This window comes from Artemia franciscana, chromosome 20, assembly GCF_032884065.1.
Source record: "Artemia franciscana chromosome 20, ASM3288406v1, whole genome shotgun sequence".
Lineage (NCBI taxonomy): Eukaryota > Metazoa > Arthropoda > Branchiopoda > Anostraca > Artemiidae > Artemia > Artemia franciscana.
Genome location: NC_088882.1, coordinates 25,408,924 through 25,426,996, shown reverse-complemented (window position 1 = coordinate 25,426,996; position 18,073 = coordinate 25,408,924). Strand labels below are relative to the sequence as shown.

General features: G+C 35.4%; 1 protein-coding gene across 1 annotated transcript in view; it reads right to left on the bottom strand.

Annotated features, from left to right (window-relative positions):
* Nucleotides 1–14,802, bottom strand: part of LOC136039954 (protein HID1-like) — a 112,418-nt gene extending 97,616 nt beyond the window's left edge. The window contains exons 1-2 of the mRNA XM_065723965.1: nt 14,685–14,802; nt 7,258–7,471 (exon numbers count right to left, since the gene is read on the bottom strand). Of these exons, the coding sequence (XP_065580037.1) occupies nt 7,258–7,471; nt 14,685–14,750 (280 nt within the window). The 5' untranslated portion in view covers nt 14,751–14,802. The remainder of the gene's footprint in view (nt 1–7,257; nt 7,472–14,684) is intronic.
* Between the last annotated feature and the right edge of the window lie 3,271 nt (nt 14,803–18,073).

The window sequence follows — 18,073 nt, the reverse complement described above, 5'->3', positions numbered from 1 at the left end:
ATATATATATATATATATATATATATATATATATATATCAGCCACATGGTAAAGATGAATTTTATAATTGTTTAGTTCATTCAGGTTTTTTGCAATGTGTTAATATTTGTGATTTGGTAAAATTTATTATATTTAGTTTACCTATTGTTGCTAAAAAGAGGGATATATTAACAGGATAAGCTTGTTTTGGTGTTACTTGGTTGTTTTACATTTACTGGTTTTTTTTTTCTTTCATAGGCATGTATTTTGGGGGTGATACCTGACACGGGGATGCCATGGATATTCTGTGGTAGCCACAACACTTGGCTGGGTAGAGAATTTAAAGTGGCAAAACCCTATATAGGCCAGTGTATTCTCCTGATGAGCCCTTGTGTTGGGTTGTTGCCTCTGAATTATTTGTCTTTATTATTTTTTCTATTGTTTGGTAAATGACGACTTATACTTATTGACGACATGACTGCCTGTCCATGGATTATTCTTTATGGTTGATTGTGTATGGCTATGCTGTTTGACCTATGTGATTGTATGGATGAGTAGGGTTAAGGCCTCATTCAAGTGCTGGTCTATATTAATCACTAATTTAGGAAAACCGTCTTCCTTTTCTCCTTCTGTCTCTCTCTCTCTTTTTTTTTTTTTTTTTTTTTTTTTTTTTTTTTTTTTTTTTTTTTTTTTTTGTGCTGTTGCATTGGTGATTTCTCTTTTCATGATATATATATATATATATATATATATGTATGTACATAAAAAGAATCGGCTTATTGTGCTGATTCCAAATATGTAAGATTCGTTAAGATTAGTGTTACTTGTCAAAATCTAAGAGCCTGAAAATATTGGCTTGATTTTCTAAAAAGGGGATAGACAGCCCCCGAAGTCAAGGAATCTAATGAAAATCACACAATCAGATTCAGCTTGTCAGAGAACATTATTGTAGAGGTTTCAAGCTTTCATGAAAAAAATTCCATTTTTTTTCAAAAAAAGTGGAATTTTTTACTTTTTTTCAGAAGAGAGATCACCAATGCGTGATTATTTGTTTTTTTCCAGGGGTGATCGTATCAATCCAATAGTCCTAGAATAACGAGAGAGGGCTAGTTCAAATGGAAATTAAAAGTTCAAGTGTCCTTCTTGTGTAATGAAAAAGATGGGAGAGCAATCAGTCCAACTCCCACGCCCCTTTCCCTAGAAATCGTCCGATCAAAATTTTGAGATTGCCATTCTGTTCAGCACAATTTGAAGGTCCAGTATTAAGGCTTTGGGTATAACATGACCCCCCCCCCCCCAACCCCCTAAAGAAAGGTATGTAAGTCATAAAATTTGCACATTCTTTACGCGTAGTATTTGTTATTGGGAATTTGGAAATTATACACGGGGTTTTCTGCTAGGGGGGTTTTCCACGGGGAGAATTTTCCGTGGGAAGGGAAGTTTACGAAAAGAGGACTTTCCAGGGGAAATTTTACACTGGGGAATCTGACAAAATTCCTAAGAGAAGTCCTTTTTAGATGCCTTACTTTCTGTTTGCCGACTCAATTTTACATGTGGAGATGTCAAGAGTTGTCTGGGGGGAAATTTCCTGGGTTGGAATTGTCTAGAAGATCTTTCTGTATGGGAGGGAGGGTTCCACAGGACAGATTTTCCATGAAGAAGCTTTTCGCTGGATAAATTCTCTACGTGGAATTTTCCGCGGGAGCAACTTCGAACTAGGGAGGAGGAATGGGCAATTGCGGGAAAAATCCCCATGGAGAGGAGGCTTCTGGCTAGATTTGAAAAACAATCAGAAATTAGTTTTTTTTCCAATGAAAGTGTGCTAAGAAAAAATTTTTAGTCAGAATTGTTTGCAATAAATTTTCCGAGCAGAATTTTCAGCAAGAATGGAACTGTCTGGGGAAAATTTTCCTGAAGGGGGGGGGGGAATTTATGAGGTAGAAACTCTCCACAGAAGGATTTTTCCGTAGGGGGAAGGAATGTTTAATGGAGGGGGAGAAGGACTTCCCATCGTTATCTAAAAACGATTAGAAATTAAATTTAATAAAATAACTGAAAGTAAGGAGCAACATCAGAACTTAAAATGAACAGAAAATATTATGTATACGAGGGGAGTCATCCCCTCTACAATACCTCACTCTTTACCCTGAAGTTTGATGTTTTATCCCAATTCTTAAAAAAAACAGCCCCGGAAATACAAGAGTAATTTAATCAGAATATAAGAAGTTTATTTTTTAAGCTAAAAAACAATAGCGTGAAGAGCAAGGTACTGAGTAGGGGGCGACCCACCCCCGCGCTTATATGCATAATAATCTCTGTTTTTTCTAAGTTTTGATGTTCCTTCTTAATTTCAGTTGAAAAAACATGTTTTTTAATTTAACTACTTTTAAGACTAATTGAGATAATAGTTACCATTCCTGAATTAGCTACAAATGGCGAGTTTTTTTTTTCCACTAGCAATTCTTTTTAAAACGTCTATGTTTAATTTTTGGTTACTATGGCCTGAGGTTTGTTCTTCTCTAGATTTCAGCTATCACTGCAACCATGTTCATACCACAGCGAGTCTGGACTGAATTAGTGTTTTTGCCACTATTTTGGTCTTTGTTTCCATTGATAAAAGCTTCCAGATATGAAGTCAAAAAATTTTTAGTGTACATGTTTTTCACTGTATCCCTTAAAAATCTTACCTTTTATTCCATATTTTCATTTATCTTAATCCAAAAATCTAGTTTCTCAAAGATTTTTGTTTAGAGGGTGGTAAGTTTTCTAGGGAGTAATTGTACAATTTAATCCCCATAACAATACAATTACCAATGATCAAATTGAAAGTTTACACAAAAACACTCTAGACAAATAAGTTGTTTTTTACATTTAGCTAGAGTTGTAACTCTTGTTAACTGGAGTGTCCTGAGACTTGAACTAGCATCTTTAAATGATATCTTTAAGGAAGACACATTGCAGCAGATAATAATTTTACTACATTTATAATAACTAACACTATCACATTATTAGCAAGCAATTACATTAGCACTTGGGCTAATAATACTTGTCCTGCTAAGATTGTCATTACAAAAAAACACCCCTAAGCCACGAAAAAAAAAGAAGAAAACTGCATAAAAATTAGAAATTTTATAGTATCAGACACTTAATCCTAAGCCTATTCCAGCATATGTCTTCGTTTATATATAGTAGATTATATACAAATATAATCAACAACCAACTTATTAATCCTATTAAGTTTTAGGAGCTGGTTCGTTGATATGCAATTGGCCTTACTTTAGACCTTAATCCCTCTGGTGCCATCTGTGGCACATAGGGCATCGACGAAGCGTCTCCATTCATCGCATATGGCTGACGCTGCGATAATACCCTCCCATTCTGGTTTCAGTGAGGTCAAAGCCATCTTCCAATCATGGTCAAGTGTTCTTCGTTCGGACGACCTCTTCCGTGTCTACTGTCGGGTTTCCAGGTGTTTGCTATGCTAGGGAGACTATTTTCATCCATCCACAGCAAGTATCCAAGATAGGAATAGTGTTTTTTCCGAAGAATATCCGTGACAAGCGGTTGGTCAGTCCTTTCACGAATTTCTTGTTAGTGACTTCCTGCTGTCAGTGAATCTTAAGAATACTTCAAAGACAGTTATTCTAAAAAGCCTGCATGCACCTCTCCTGTTGCTGGTTTATCTTCCAACCTTCGCTTGAATACAGTAATATAAGTAAAACATTACTGTTAAGGAGTCTAAGCTTGATTTTTAGCAAGTATGTTCCATTTGTCCAAACAGGAGTGAGCCTATTAAACCCCAAGACAGCTTGTCATACTCTCATTAAGTTTAATCTTGGTCGTTGGATAAGATTAAACTTAATATCAGGATAAGAGGGAAGTTCGTTATGGACGCAATGTTCGTCTTTTCGACATTGACGGCAATTTCTAAACGTTTCGCTCTCTCCACTATGGAGTCAAAAAATTATTTGAACTTTTGTTTGGATTATTCTAGCAGTGCTACATCGTCGGTAAAATCCGAATCATTAAGCTGCTGGTTGGTCATTTTTACAGCATATCCTGTCGTCTGTCTAAGGACGTAATTCATGACAATCACAAATAATATCCGAGACAGAACGCATCCTTGCTTTGCCTGCTTCGGTCTTAATACAATGTCCAATGTCAACTTTCAACTTTTTCTTTATTCAACTTAAAAAATACAAAAACATTATTATGCCCCAACAGAGAGCAGAGCTCGGAAGGCTGGGACAGTGCAAAAACATAGAAAAAACATCAACATCTCATCATAATAATGATTCCAAAATTTAACACGGCAAAAGACAAACAAAATAGAAAAAAAAAATCATAAAAGAGAAGTAACAAGGATAAGTAAATAAATAAATATCGAGCAGGAGGAGCGTGAGAGGCCATCCCAGACACAGGGACACAAAAACAAAACACACAAATAAGAAGATCAAATAATAAGCAGTGATCCCTGTATTATCTTTTCTGGTAGTCTATGGAGCCTTAGGATATCCCACAGAATTTCTCTGCAGATCGAGTCAAAGACCTTCTCAATGTCTAAAGATAATAAATACAACTTTTTATTTCAGTTGTTTGATTCTTCAACGAGTGTTTTAAGGATAACACAAGGTCCGTGCATGACCTTTTGGGGCAGAATCCGTGTTGTTCCTCACTTAAATTGAGATCCAGTGCTCAACTAGTTCTGTCCAATATTATGACTGTGAGTACCAGAGAAAGGCAGTAAATTGATAACTCTATAGTTGTTATAATCCTTTATATCTTTTCTTGAACCCCTTAACAAGAACTCTTTCGATCCAGTCCTTGGGCACAGCTTCTCCAATCCATGTTACTGTGAATAGAGTCGTTTACATTGTCAGGTATGTCCATAGAGAAGTTTTAATCATTTCTGCTTAAAAGCCATTTATTCTGGGAGCAGTTCAAATTTCTCAGGCTTTTTCGAGCACTTGTTATCTCAACCATACTGGGAGGGTCAGTGTAGATTTAAGGTTCAAGAATGGGGTGTCAAGCATTTGTCCTTTGTCAACAGGGCTTGGTATGGTAAGTATTCTCTTGAAGTAGTAAACCCCAGTCTCGTTCACTTTTTCAGGATCTGATAATACATTGCCCTGCTCATCTTTGACCTGGTGCTGTAGACAACATGGCTTTTCTATGATTTCATATGTGATCCTGTACAAGGTTCTAGAGTCATCTTTTCTTGCTGTTTCCTTATTTAAACTCACTTTATTTTTGAGAAAACACTATCTATCTCGTCTTGAACTTCTCTTCCCCTGCTCATCAATCTGCCTATAGAGGTTACCGTTTGTGATGAGGGCTCCAGGAGTGGAGGCTATTAGGTGCAGGTGTTTTACTGTTTTATGTGCATCAATCAGATTCTAAGTCTCAATCGAGATCCAAGTTTCTTTTGACTAGTCCTTTTGTACAGTTTCTTTTTGTAGGTCTCTTTGATAGCTACCTAAACTTCTTCAAGAGACTTAGTCGTGAGGTATTCACAAAATTGTAAAAATAATTTGGTGTTACATCATTATCAGGTTTACCTCAAGAAAAAAAAATTAAGGTTCTAATTTGATATTCTGCTTAGATCATCTCATTATTAGAATAGAAAATAATTTCTTGAACCATACGCCCTTTCAGTTCATAAGCAACCAAAACGAAATACTGAAAAACTGGCTATGTTTTTAAAAACTTGGAGCAAAAACAAGCAAAAAAGCTTTTGTTGCCTTGTTCACATTTTGCTTCAGTATGGCATTTGTATATTTTTCCGCTGTTTATTAGTTAGTTTATGCTAAGAAATAAGCATCTAGTTTTCCTTCCCTGCAAAAATAATACTAAAAAAAAAACAAACAAGTTTTTTCAACATAAAAGAAGGAGCAACATTAAAACTTAAAACGAAAAGAAATTATTACATATATAAGGGGGGTTGCCTTCTCCTTAATACCTTGTTCTTTATGTTGAAGTTTCATTTTTTCTTCGAATTATTTAAGGATGATCCCTATTTGATTAGAATAATAAGCTCCTTTAAAAGTTAAAAAAAAAAAAAAAAAAAAATTAGCATAAGGAACAAGGTATTGAGGAGGGGCCACACTCTCCTCATACACGTAATTATTTCTGTTCTTTAAGTTTTAATGTTGCTCCTTACTGTCAGTAGCAAAAACTTTTTTTTGTATTTAATTTCTCATCATTTTTTTTAAATAATGCTGGGAAATCTGGCTCCCCTCAATGGAAAATTTCCTTCCCCCGCAAAAAATCCCTTCATGTAAAGATTTTTCCAAGTATTCTCCCCCTCCACCAGAAAAATCCCTGCCAAAAAACGTATGTATGCTTCCCAATAACCAATACTATATGTAAAAAAAGAACAAAAGTCATATCTTGCAGCCCTTGCCCCAGGGACTCTGGGGGGGGGGGTAAACACATCCTCAAAGACACAGTTATTAGATTTTTCAACTATGCTGAAAAAATTGCTATCTCAAAATTTTTTATAGGGTAACTTTGGGGGAAAAGGGGGATGAGAGGGGGGCTATCTGCCCTCCAATATTTTCAAATGAACCCTCTCTGTATCTTCAAAGGTCACTTGTTAAATGCAATCACCCCTGGGGAATACAAATAAACAAACAAATAAACACAAAATCATGATCTTTCTTGTGGCAAAAAAAAAAAAAAAATGTAAAATTCCACATTTTGTATGTAGAAGCTTGAAACCTCTACAGTAGGGTTCTCTGATATTCTGAATCTGATATTGTGATTTCCATTAAGACCACTTGAGGTTTTGCAGTATTTTCCCTTTTTTCAAAAAATGAGACAACTTTTTTCAGACTTGTAAATTTTGATGGGTAATATTAAATTTGATGAATTTATAAATTTGAATAAGGATCAAAGTTTAATTCTTTTGATTCATGTATAGTTATCAAAACTCTGTTTCTGGGAGTTTTGGTTACTAAGGACCTGCATTGCTCCTTATTTGCAGTTTGTTACCACAAACTATTTGAAAGGCTTTTGGATGTAATGCTAAAAGATTTGAACTTTTATTGCTGTAAAAAAGATATTTTTTATATGCTGTCTTGCTAAATCTTTTTATCCATTTTTCAAAGTTTTCATTTTGTTTTAAATGTAAATAAACAGATATATAGTACCAAACAAAACAGATATTTTACATGTTTCTATCCAGTTGAAATATCAAAAAGGTTACAAGTTTGAAAAGTATATCACATATTTTTAATTCTTAACAATAACACTTTCTACTACTGTCCTAATAATTACCAGTAGTTTGTTCCATCTGAGTTGAACAAGATTTTTCTGCAATACAAACAAGTTGTTCAACACATTTGTAACATAATGTTGCCAAATTAGTCGGGCATTCTTCACGTAATGCTCTAACTTCAGCAGCTGGAATCAAGGCAAATATATCTTGAATACCAGTAACATTTTCATTCCAAAACTGGGACCAAAAGGAATCATCATTGAAGTCAATTGGCTAAAAAAAAATGGAAATGTATAAAGAATTTTTTTTATTAAAACATCATCACAACAAAGAGAATGCCAAGAGAGAACAGCAAGGGATGGAGACATATATAGATAAAAAAAGGAAGAATTTGAGTGAATAGCCATAAGAGGAGAAGGGTGAAGGAGGAAAATAAAAAAATCAGCTTTTACCTTCCTAGATAGCCAAAATCAAATTTCTGCATGTCAGGTTTATTTAAAATAAACAAACATAGCTATCCACGAAATATCATCATCCATCTTAATTCCCTCTCTGCATTGCAACTACTAAGATTATTTAGTAATACATTGCTTCAACCAAAAGAGGCATTTGCTGTTAGATTATGGATACATTATATGTCAAGTGATAATAATTAATGATCATAAGGGGCTTTAGGAAGTTTTCCTGTGTTTAATCATCATTAACTACTGTCTGGACAGGGAACAACTCATTTAGCCATGCATTTTGAAAATTAATAACATTGGTAACAGTTCATAAGGTCCTTGAAGATGAGAGGTGACTTACAATAAAAAAAAAACTCATTTTGAGTCAAGAAGTGTGGTTTGCACAGCAGATAAACCTATAAAAGCATAAAATTTCAAGAATCTTTCATGAGTAACAAAATATCAAACAAAGTCTATGAGAAAATATAATTCCAAAATTTTAAGTGCAAAGAATTCTATCAGCTTTCTATTTGGCTAACACTTATTATGTTCTACCAATTTTTAAATCAACTCCCAAATAAAACTAAAAATAACTCATTATTTTGCAGATGCAGAAAAGAAATTGCTAATGGATGGGCCTAATTTTCCTAAATTTGAGGATATGGAACAAATCCAACCATTATTTATTATGATTGCAGTGCAAAATGCACTCTATCTATAATAGACAACACCTGTTTTAGTTAGGGTTAGTTGGGCAAGCAAAATAAACCTTTGTGACACTGAAGCACAACCTTAGACACAAAAACCACCTTGGTTGTGCTGGATAAATGTTTGCTGTTACCTATTGTAGATTATATTCAGAATTTTTTGGCAAGCCATATACACTGAAATGCATTGCTGATAAACCTTAGTGTGAATAGAATCACTTCCAGTCATTGTTTGTACAAGACATCCCATTTCATCATTATACAAGTCCTAACATCAGACTAGATGCATCAACTAACCATAATGTCTTGGAAAAAATTATTTACTTATTGTAATACTTGCTATTGTTATTAAGAATTTGAGTATTTTAGCTTCAGGATGATAATATTACGCAGTGTCATTGTGGTTGAAATATTTATGCAAGAATTTCTCAATGTGCAGTTTCACCACCCCTCTTCTTATACTTATTGCTTAAAAAAATCTACAAAATAATTCAAGCAAACATTCAAAATATTTATACAAAGCTTAGACAATCTTTTGAAAACAAGTGTCTGTCCTCTGGATATCCTTTTTCTGCTTATTAGTGTATTCAGTGATTTTCTTTCAATGTCCTTGTTTGTCATTTTCAATAAGATTACCAACTCAGGGCAAATTACACAAATATGAAAGCAAGATTTCATAACCCCCATAAAGAGTAAGAAAGAAAGCATGATTTTGAAGGTGTTTGACTTATTTTTCTCACTCCAATATTCTCAAAACTGGAAGAAGGATTCCTTGCAGACTGACTTAAGGAACAAATCCCACCTCTTACTAACCTAAGGTAATCCAGGAACTACAAATCTACTTCACCTTCTCATCTTGCAAAAACCAGTTGAAAAACACATCACAGAAATTAATATTTATTATTCTCTGGTGAAATTGGTTGTCTCCTTCTTATAATATAGATCACATACAGTTATAGTTAAATATAGGAATCATTACTCAGATATATAGGCTCGTCTGCTTTACCCCCCATAGTTCCCCATAATTCCCCTTACAAAAGATGTATTCTCAATTAATGTTGGGGCTATTACTAACTTGAAACGTCTACCTAATGGTAAGAATACAAGTACCCTAAACAGACCCAACCCAATCTTTTTTTCTATAAATGACTACAAAATAAAACTGGAAATATTGAAGGCCTTGAGAGCAAAAAGGGGGAGTATCTCCTTCTTTGCTGATGCATCCAATGAAGACCGCCAGAAGTTGAATAGATAAAGAAGCATGCAGCAGCCAGTGAACAAAACCTTGTCATCTGTGATGGTGCCATTGTGTCAAAAAACGTGATCCCCCAGGGGGAGGGAGTCCTTCCCTCCCCTCTCTTGATGGTTCATAATCCCTTGTAAATAGCACATCAAGCCAAGCCAGAAAGACTTCTATAAGTTCAACCTTTGCTTCTGCAGCTTCGGTTTCAAGCTCTGTCTCTCCATCAAGTGTTGCATCTGATTTGTCTGAAACCAACTACGTCACTGCTAGCTTGGGTGACAAAAATCCGTATCAGAGTTGCAAAGCTGGAACTAGCAACAACCCAGCCAGCCAAAGAAAACAGATGCAACTACAAATATTATGCACAAACATTGATTCTTTAGTGCCAAATTTTTCAGAACTAAAAGTGTTACTTTATGAAAAGGATGTAGATGTTTTCTGCATTTGTGAAGTGTGTCCTAAGAACTTGTTGACCAAATTGGACTCTGCATATATTCAAATCCCTGGATACTTACTCCTGAGCAACCTAGATAGTAACCTGTGTCAAAGAGGAGTGTCTATCTACACTAAGCTTGGGATTAAGGTAGATAAAATTGACTTTTCTATTTCTCAACCTATTAATGCTTGGGCAGAACATGCATTAGTTAGACTTCTGATTGAATTTGAAACTGTGAATATTGGTGTGCTTTACCATAGCCCATCAGCTCCAAACCAACTAGTATCTCACCAAGCTGTTTCTAACTTAATACAGATGTTTTGCAGTTTAAATTCATCACTTGTGCTTTATGGTGATTTTAATATGCCAGGAGGTTGTTGGTTTGAAGGTATTGGGTACTCACCCCCTAATAACCCCTCCTACACAACCACCCAAACCCTTACTGGCAACTTCCTAACTCAGATAATAATGCAGCCCACTAGATTTAGACATTTGCAACAACCATCATTACTAGACCTCCTTATTACAAATGATCCTGAGAGGATTACTTCCACTTGTTACCTTCCAGCTTTTGGTGCAAGTGACCACATATGCATTATGAACAATATTAATATTAACCATAGTCGCGATGATAAACTTAAGAGAACTTTTACCAATCACACTTTGATCCATGAAGAACTAGCTAACATAAATTGGGAAGAGGAATTATCAGATGAGACAGACGTTGATTCTAGTTGGAATTGCCTTAAGTCTACTTTACTAGGTGCATGTAGGAAGCTTACTAACATTTATTGGTCAGATAAACCAAAGACTCTTCCATACCTTCCCAGGAATATTAAGAAAATTATCAGAAAGAAAAACAGAGCACAAAATAAATATCTGAAATACAAATGTGACAACCATCACAGCAAATACACCATGCTCCAAAACAAGCTGAGAAACATGACAAAAAAAGTTATCTGAGACCATGAAGAATCTATTGCAAACAACTCAAAGAAAAACCCCAAAAAATTCTGGCATTATCTTACAGCCAACAACCCTTCCTGTTGACACATCAACAGGCTAAAAAAAATCAGATGGCTCCAGTACTACCAACCCAAAAGAAATTGCTGATTGCATGAATGCCAGCTTTTGCACAAACTTCACCTCTAAGCCACCTGGTATTACACTCCCAACCATACCTCCTGTAACAGTACATAACGCAATGCTTCCTGTAATTTATTTATTTATTTTATTTAAGAATTAACAACGCTTCTTGACTACTAAGGTCTCTGCAGTGCATTCCTGCAGTGTGATTTGATCTCTGGGTCCTGTATTACCAAGCTAAGGTCAAATCCACTGCACCACCACAGGACATGCTTCCTGTCATAATTACTCAAGAATATGTATTTAAAATACTAAGAAGTTTAAACTCCAACAAAGCTGCTGGACCTGATAACCTCCACCCTTGGCTTTTGACAGAATCTGCTGCTCATATTTCCATCCCCCTTGCCAGAATATTCAACACGTCCCTGGCCAAAAATTAGTACCAAATGACTGGAGAACAGCAAATATTATGCCATTTTTAAGAAAAGGTGACAAGGATAACCCAGGAAATTATTGACCAGTAAGCCTAACCTCAGCCATTTGCAAAATCATGGAAGGTATCATTAACCATACTCTTATAAACTATTTAGAAAAAAATACTCTTATTAACAATAGACAACATGGATTTTGCAGGTGCAGGTCAATTGACACCAACTTTATTCAGTCACATGATCATGCAACTAAAATTTTGGATATGGGTAAACCAGTTGACATTATCTTACTCAACCAAGCCAAAGCCTTTGACAAAGTTGAACACTTGTACCTGATGCTGAAGCTTAAAGCTTACCAGGTGCATGAGAATGTGATTGATTGGACTGGAGCATTCCTAACTGAAAGATCTCAATGTGTCATGATCTACACTAATAATGGCAATCCAGTTTTCTCCTCCACTTCCCTGGTCATAAGCAGCATCCCACAGGGAACCATCATTGGGCCAATGTTGATCAGCATATATATTAACAACTGTACAACCTATCTATGCAACCTTTTAACTTTATATGCTGATGACTGTAAGCTCATTGGGCCTGCTGAAACTGAAGAACAAAGAGCCTGCATTCAGCTAGACCTCAACAGGCTATCCTCCTGGTCATCAACTTGGGCCTTACAATTCAATGCAACTAAATGCATGGTACTGTACTTAGAGCACAACAACCCCCACCATCCCTACCATATAGGGTGTGATCAGTTGGAAGCAGTTACCAAGGAGAGAGACTTAGGTGTCATTGTGGACAAGGATTTAAAATTCCACAGCCACACTCAGGCTCAGGTTACAAAAGCTAATCAAGCTCTCGGACTCATTAAGTGCTCTTTTGTAACCAGAAAGTCATGTGTGGTTACAAAACTTTATAAATCCCTTGTCTGTCCCCACCTTGAGTTTGGCTTGACTTTGGCCTTTTTCCAAAATAAAATGGACAGAAGAGCCCTTGAAAGTGTCTAAAGGAGAGCAACCAAACTGGTCTGTGGCTTAAATAATGCCCCTTACCAGGATTGCTTAAGGTTGCTGAGACTTCAAACCCTCATGTATCAAAGATATAGAGGAGATGTGACCATTGCATGCAAAATTTTCAAATTCAGTCACCTGAACCAGATCTTCACCCCCTCCCTGGCTAACAACTCAAGAAGTCACAGTCTCAAGCTTCACCTGCCTGGATGTTGGAGAAGGGCACAATGTGGCTTCTTTTCCATTTGGGTGGTCCCCTCTGGAATAGCCTATCCAAGTCTACCATCCAAGCTGAGACTCCCCACTCCTTCAAGGCTGGAGTCAACAGGGACTGGGAGAGGGCTGAGTGGAGGCTGGACTGGGAAGCTAAGCTGACATAATTACATCACTCAGCACCAGTGAAAACCTACAGGAGGATCTACCACCTTATCTTGCTGGCAAATGCAATTTAAGGTAAAACATAGTGCTTGAAATATATAATATAACACCAACTGTACATAGCAGCTGCTAATATTTTACAATCCCAATCTCCCAGAAGCAGCATTAGATCTACTGCTCCTAGACTTGAATAAGCAAATCCAGGAAAACATATATTAATCTCTTTTTTAGTTCCTGTAGTTTTTTTTTGTCTAGGCCAACTAGAAACATTAGACCTAGCCTATGATTTGCTCTTATTATTTGGGATATTTTTGTCTTAAGAAATGTGGAGATGTATTTTGCCACATTATTGCAGCATTCCATTGGGATAAGATTCATTATTTTACAATTTCAGTTTTTTTTTTCTTGACACTCAGATTTGGTGAAAACAATGGTACAGACAGATGATGCTGTCAAGAAAGTGCAAATAAGAGGAGTAACTTATAATGTCACTAGGTACAATTTCTTTCCTTGTCTTAGAGGAAGAGAGGAGGGATAGGAAAGTAATGAGCTATCTTTTGATGTAGGCTAGACTAGCCTACCTGATATACCAAAGCTCATGGCAAGCTATTTAATAAGCAATTTGCAGCATGGCTTGTAGCCCTCTCTTTAATTTTGATAATTGCAATGTTAAGAGAGAATAAGGGTGGATAAGTAGGTTTATGAATGAAAGCCTCAGGTAGGCTGCTACAAACCAACCACAGGAGTTGTGGTAGACCTAAGCATATTTTCAAGGGGGAAGCTTTTAGCAAACATGTTTGAAAATAGTAAAATTCTAGTTAAGTGACTTCGTGCTATCTCGGAAAGTGGTTAAGTTAGGAGATTGGAACTTTTGGGGGTGGTCTACAGGCTAAAGTATGCCCTATAAATCTATTGGTAAAATTCTAGTTAATTGACTTCTTGCTATCTCAGAAATGGTTTAGATTAAGAAAATGAAACTTTTAGAGATGAATCTACAGACTAAAGTATGTCTTGGGAAGGTATTTTGAAGCAACTACCTCAACTCCTTCTCTCTCTAGAGGGTCCTGACCTTTGATGACCTTTAAAAATATGTGTGTTATAAAAGTGAAACCTTGCAAAATAGATCTTCTGCTTAATTGAAGTACAACAAATTGTTTTCAGCTTCATAACTTTGCTCAATTCCATTTTATAAGGTTTTAAAGATATGCAAATACATTTCCTAAGTTAAAAAAAAGCATTGATATGGCTCAAAATTCTGCTCAAATAACAGGAATTGCATTTTCTGAACTAAAGGCAGAGAAAAAGCAACTAGTAACTGAACATTTAGGTAAAATGTTGTTTTGTCAAAATTTCAATAGGTATAGACCTGTCATGTAGGCAAATTTCAGGGCCCTCTAGAGGAAGAAGGAGTGGAAATGTATTTGTATATCTTTAAGACCTTAGAAATTGGGATTGAGCAAAGTTGTGAAGCTGAAAACAATGTTGTTGTACTTCATTCAAGCAGAAGATCTATTTTGCAAGGTTTCACTTTTATAACACACATATTTTTAAAGGTCATCAAAGGTCAGTGCCCTCTAGAGGGAGAAGGAGTGGAGGAATGTACTTCAGAACACCTTCCCAGGACATACTTTAGCCTGTAGACTCATCCCTGAAAGTTTCATTTTCCTAACCTAACCCCTTTCCAAGATAGCAAGAACTCACTTAACTAGCTTTTTACCGAAAATTCTTCTATATTTTTACACAAATGCACACCTTGGTCTGTGAGGTCAGCTGCACAACCGCTTTCCTGAAAGCAAGTTTTGTATCACTATTTCCCATTTCCTTTGACTTTTCTAGTACAGCGTTGACGGAAATGTAAATAAAATACTGTTTGCCGACAATACAAAACTTGTTTAGTTTGCCAAATTATAAATTCGAAGGATTTATATTTTTCTGATTTTTAGAAGAGGAACATGGAAAATTTTTTAAAACATGGAAAAATATTTTGGCGACCCGCCGGCATCCAGCTGGTATCATAGGTATGGCGACATTCCGCCGGTCTGTCTATATTTACCCTTTTATTTTTGCAGCGAGTTGTCAATTTCGGTGTGCTAAGTAAGCAAACGTGTGGAACAACTTTGTAAAAGTCTACTGATATTGATTTCGTACCAGAAAATTGGAATAAGGGATTACAGACAGAGTAGCAGCCAACAATTGTCGCGATTAGTCTTAACTGTAAACGTTTATTCAGAAAACAAATTAATAGCATTTCGAAAATCAGCCTGAAACCCCCTGAAAATGGAGTCATATTGAAACAAAGATTACACCATTGGAATTGCCATTGCCGAAAACTTTATACAGGATATTTAAAGCCCTACACACTTTGATTAACAAGGAAAATCACTTTTTGCATGGATAGCATTAATGTGTCCTCTGTTTTTTCGTCAATTCTATCTTGCCACTTTTCCTCTTCTTTTTATTTTCGTCACTAAAGCTTAAACCATAACATATAACACTAACGTGGTCTCTTCTTCTATTTAATTACAATGTCATATGTATACACCCTTTTTTTTCAAAAATAAACAACAAAAAAGCGGTGGGTTAAAAATCTAAAAAATCAAATATTTCAAAAGAACACTAGAGAAACTAAAAAAGTAGATAAAAAGAAAAACCCAGCTAAAAATTAACTAAAATGGGGAATTCATTCCAAGTTTAGTGCCAAACTCAAGTCTTGCTCGCTTTTGAAGTCGAAACTTTGACCTGTAATTAATACAAATAAATAGTTTAAAACATACTAACACTTGAACATTTTTTTTCAAATAAGTTTAGAGAGTAACATTAGAGCGTAAAAATGCTGAATGGCATTTTTTTCAGAAGTATTTTAAAAAAGAGAAAATGAAATTGAATTTCGCACTGGTTCCTGACTGATAACATTTTTTAGCCAAGGGGTGTATTTCCAATGCATCAGGAACAGCTAAGGTTTATATTAAAATTGGAATAAGGGCCTACAGACAGAGTAGGTAATGACAATTTTGGGCCCCACCAGAAATTTTACAAAATTTTCTTAAAAAGACTATTTTCTTACCTGTAGCAGTCCTTACGATTTCTTGCAGTAGTTTGATAATATATGGAATTGGTTCACACAGTTAAAAATTTTCTCCTTTACTGGTCTTATTATGCTTTTATATGTCTATTAAGATTATTCAGTTTTAAGGTCTATATCACGTCATTAGCCATAATCTGTCATTTTCTTGGTAATTCCATCCTTGTGCTCTAGTTTCCAGCGTATTTCAGTGCAACATTATTTTTTTTTATATTTAATCATAGGATTAATGATTATTAGTTTTTGTCTTTCAAGTGGTTCAGTATGCCAAAAAATGGCAAAATATTTGGAATTTAGAGGACTATTGCGTTCTTTTCTGTAGAATTTTTCCTCGTTCATGTAACGACCTAAGAATAGCTGCGTTTTTGATCGCCATTTTGCTTAAAATCTGTTTTTTATGGTCGAGAAGTTCATTGTTGCGCTTCTTTCCGTTTTTGCTCGAGTAAAACTCTGAACTGCAACCGGTGATGTCAAACGTCCACGGTGAAAAGCAATAACAGCAAAAACAGCAATTGAACTCAACCACACCCAGTAAATTCGGTAAGTGAATAACTTGTTTTAGGTCAGAAAGATGTCTTATTTTCGATTGGGCCGATTTGGCAAAACTATGAAAATGCGAAGTTAACTGATCATCACATTTTGTCATGGCCATTCCAGAAAACTCACTTGGGTTGGGAAAGAAGATAGGAGTAAGATTAAAATCTTTCGCAAAATTCAACCAAATTGAATACTTTCTTTTTCAAATTTGTGGAAAGATTTTAGATTTTGATTTGGCTCTAACTATAGTTAATAAATCGAAATATCACTACAAGACTTTCTTTCGCTGATTTTGTAAATTGTAGTGCTGAATTTTGGACCTTCTCTACCGGATTTTGGAACTATTATCGAAGTTGGATTGCAATTTTAGACTCTCTAATATTCTGCTGTAACTACTTGTTTTTTCTTCTTCTTGGATTCAATATGATTTTGAACTTTTGCTCAAAACTTTACTAGATTTTAAAAAGCTTTGGATGCTCCCTCCGTTGTGACGCCCCTGCCTGCTAGAATAGAGATAGAATTCAGCATGCAATTGGTTTTATATACATTGTGGCTTCAACTGTTCATATTTTGTCTTAGTTAAGGCCACCTTAGTCTTAGTTTAGTTAGGGTCTAAATATTATAAGGTATTTACAAAACGGTATTGTTTTTGTTTCTCTTCCCCAAACAAACTATCCTTAGGTTCTTCTATGTTCTTCTAAACATGAAGAACAAAATCTGCTTCATTATTGTGAGACACAAGGTCTAAAAGTACGATAGTGTGATTACTGGGTCTTACTGAGTACTATAACAGCTTTCCTAGCACAGTGATTTATATCTGTAATAGCTTATGTTTTTGTTTATTATGTAAATAAAAAAAAAAGTAAAAAAAGTCATGAAAACACAGACACGGAGGTAAGCGAACGCGGCCATTAATTGAATAGCAAGAAATTACAAATTTTGAAAGAGTTGATACTTGTGTCGCCTTTTCCTCAAATTTACGCCAGTCATACTGTATTACATGCCCTCGGAGTCCTAACGGCCATCCAACAGACTGTCAGTTTATTCGGATAAACTGACAGTATAGAGATGTCAGTCTCTATATTCTAGAATATATTCTAATATTCTAGAATAGAATATTTGGCAAAAACACCGCGAGTGTATAACTCCAGGGTGTGTGCTAGCTTAAGTTATAAAGCACAATCTCACTCAATTTCAGAATTTTATTTCTGACCAAGGTATTAGGGGTGGGAGGATTACGAGAAAAAACTTTCAGCCTGAAAGGTTCTTAATGCGCACTAGTAAAAATTTGAACTCAGGTCTGCCTTGGCATTTTTTAACCACATCTTGGAAGGCTCAGACATTTTTCATAAGTTTAAGGTTTTTTTTTGAAAGAAGAGTTTTTCTCAAATTCTAAATCTTTTCAAAAATGAATACATTTCCCCAAGTAATGAGAAATAACAGCACATACTTACCAACTACATGTAGAATTGATCCCTTTTAATGAATCACAGTGAGTACATGTAATCGATATAACAGGAAA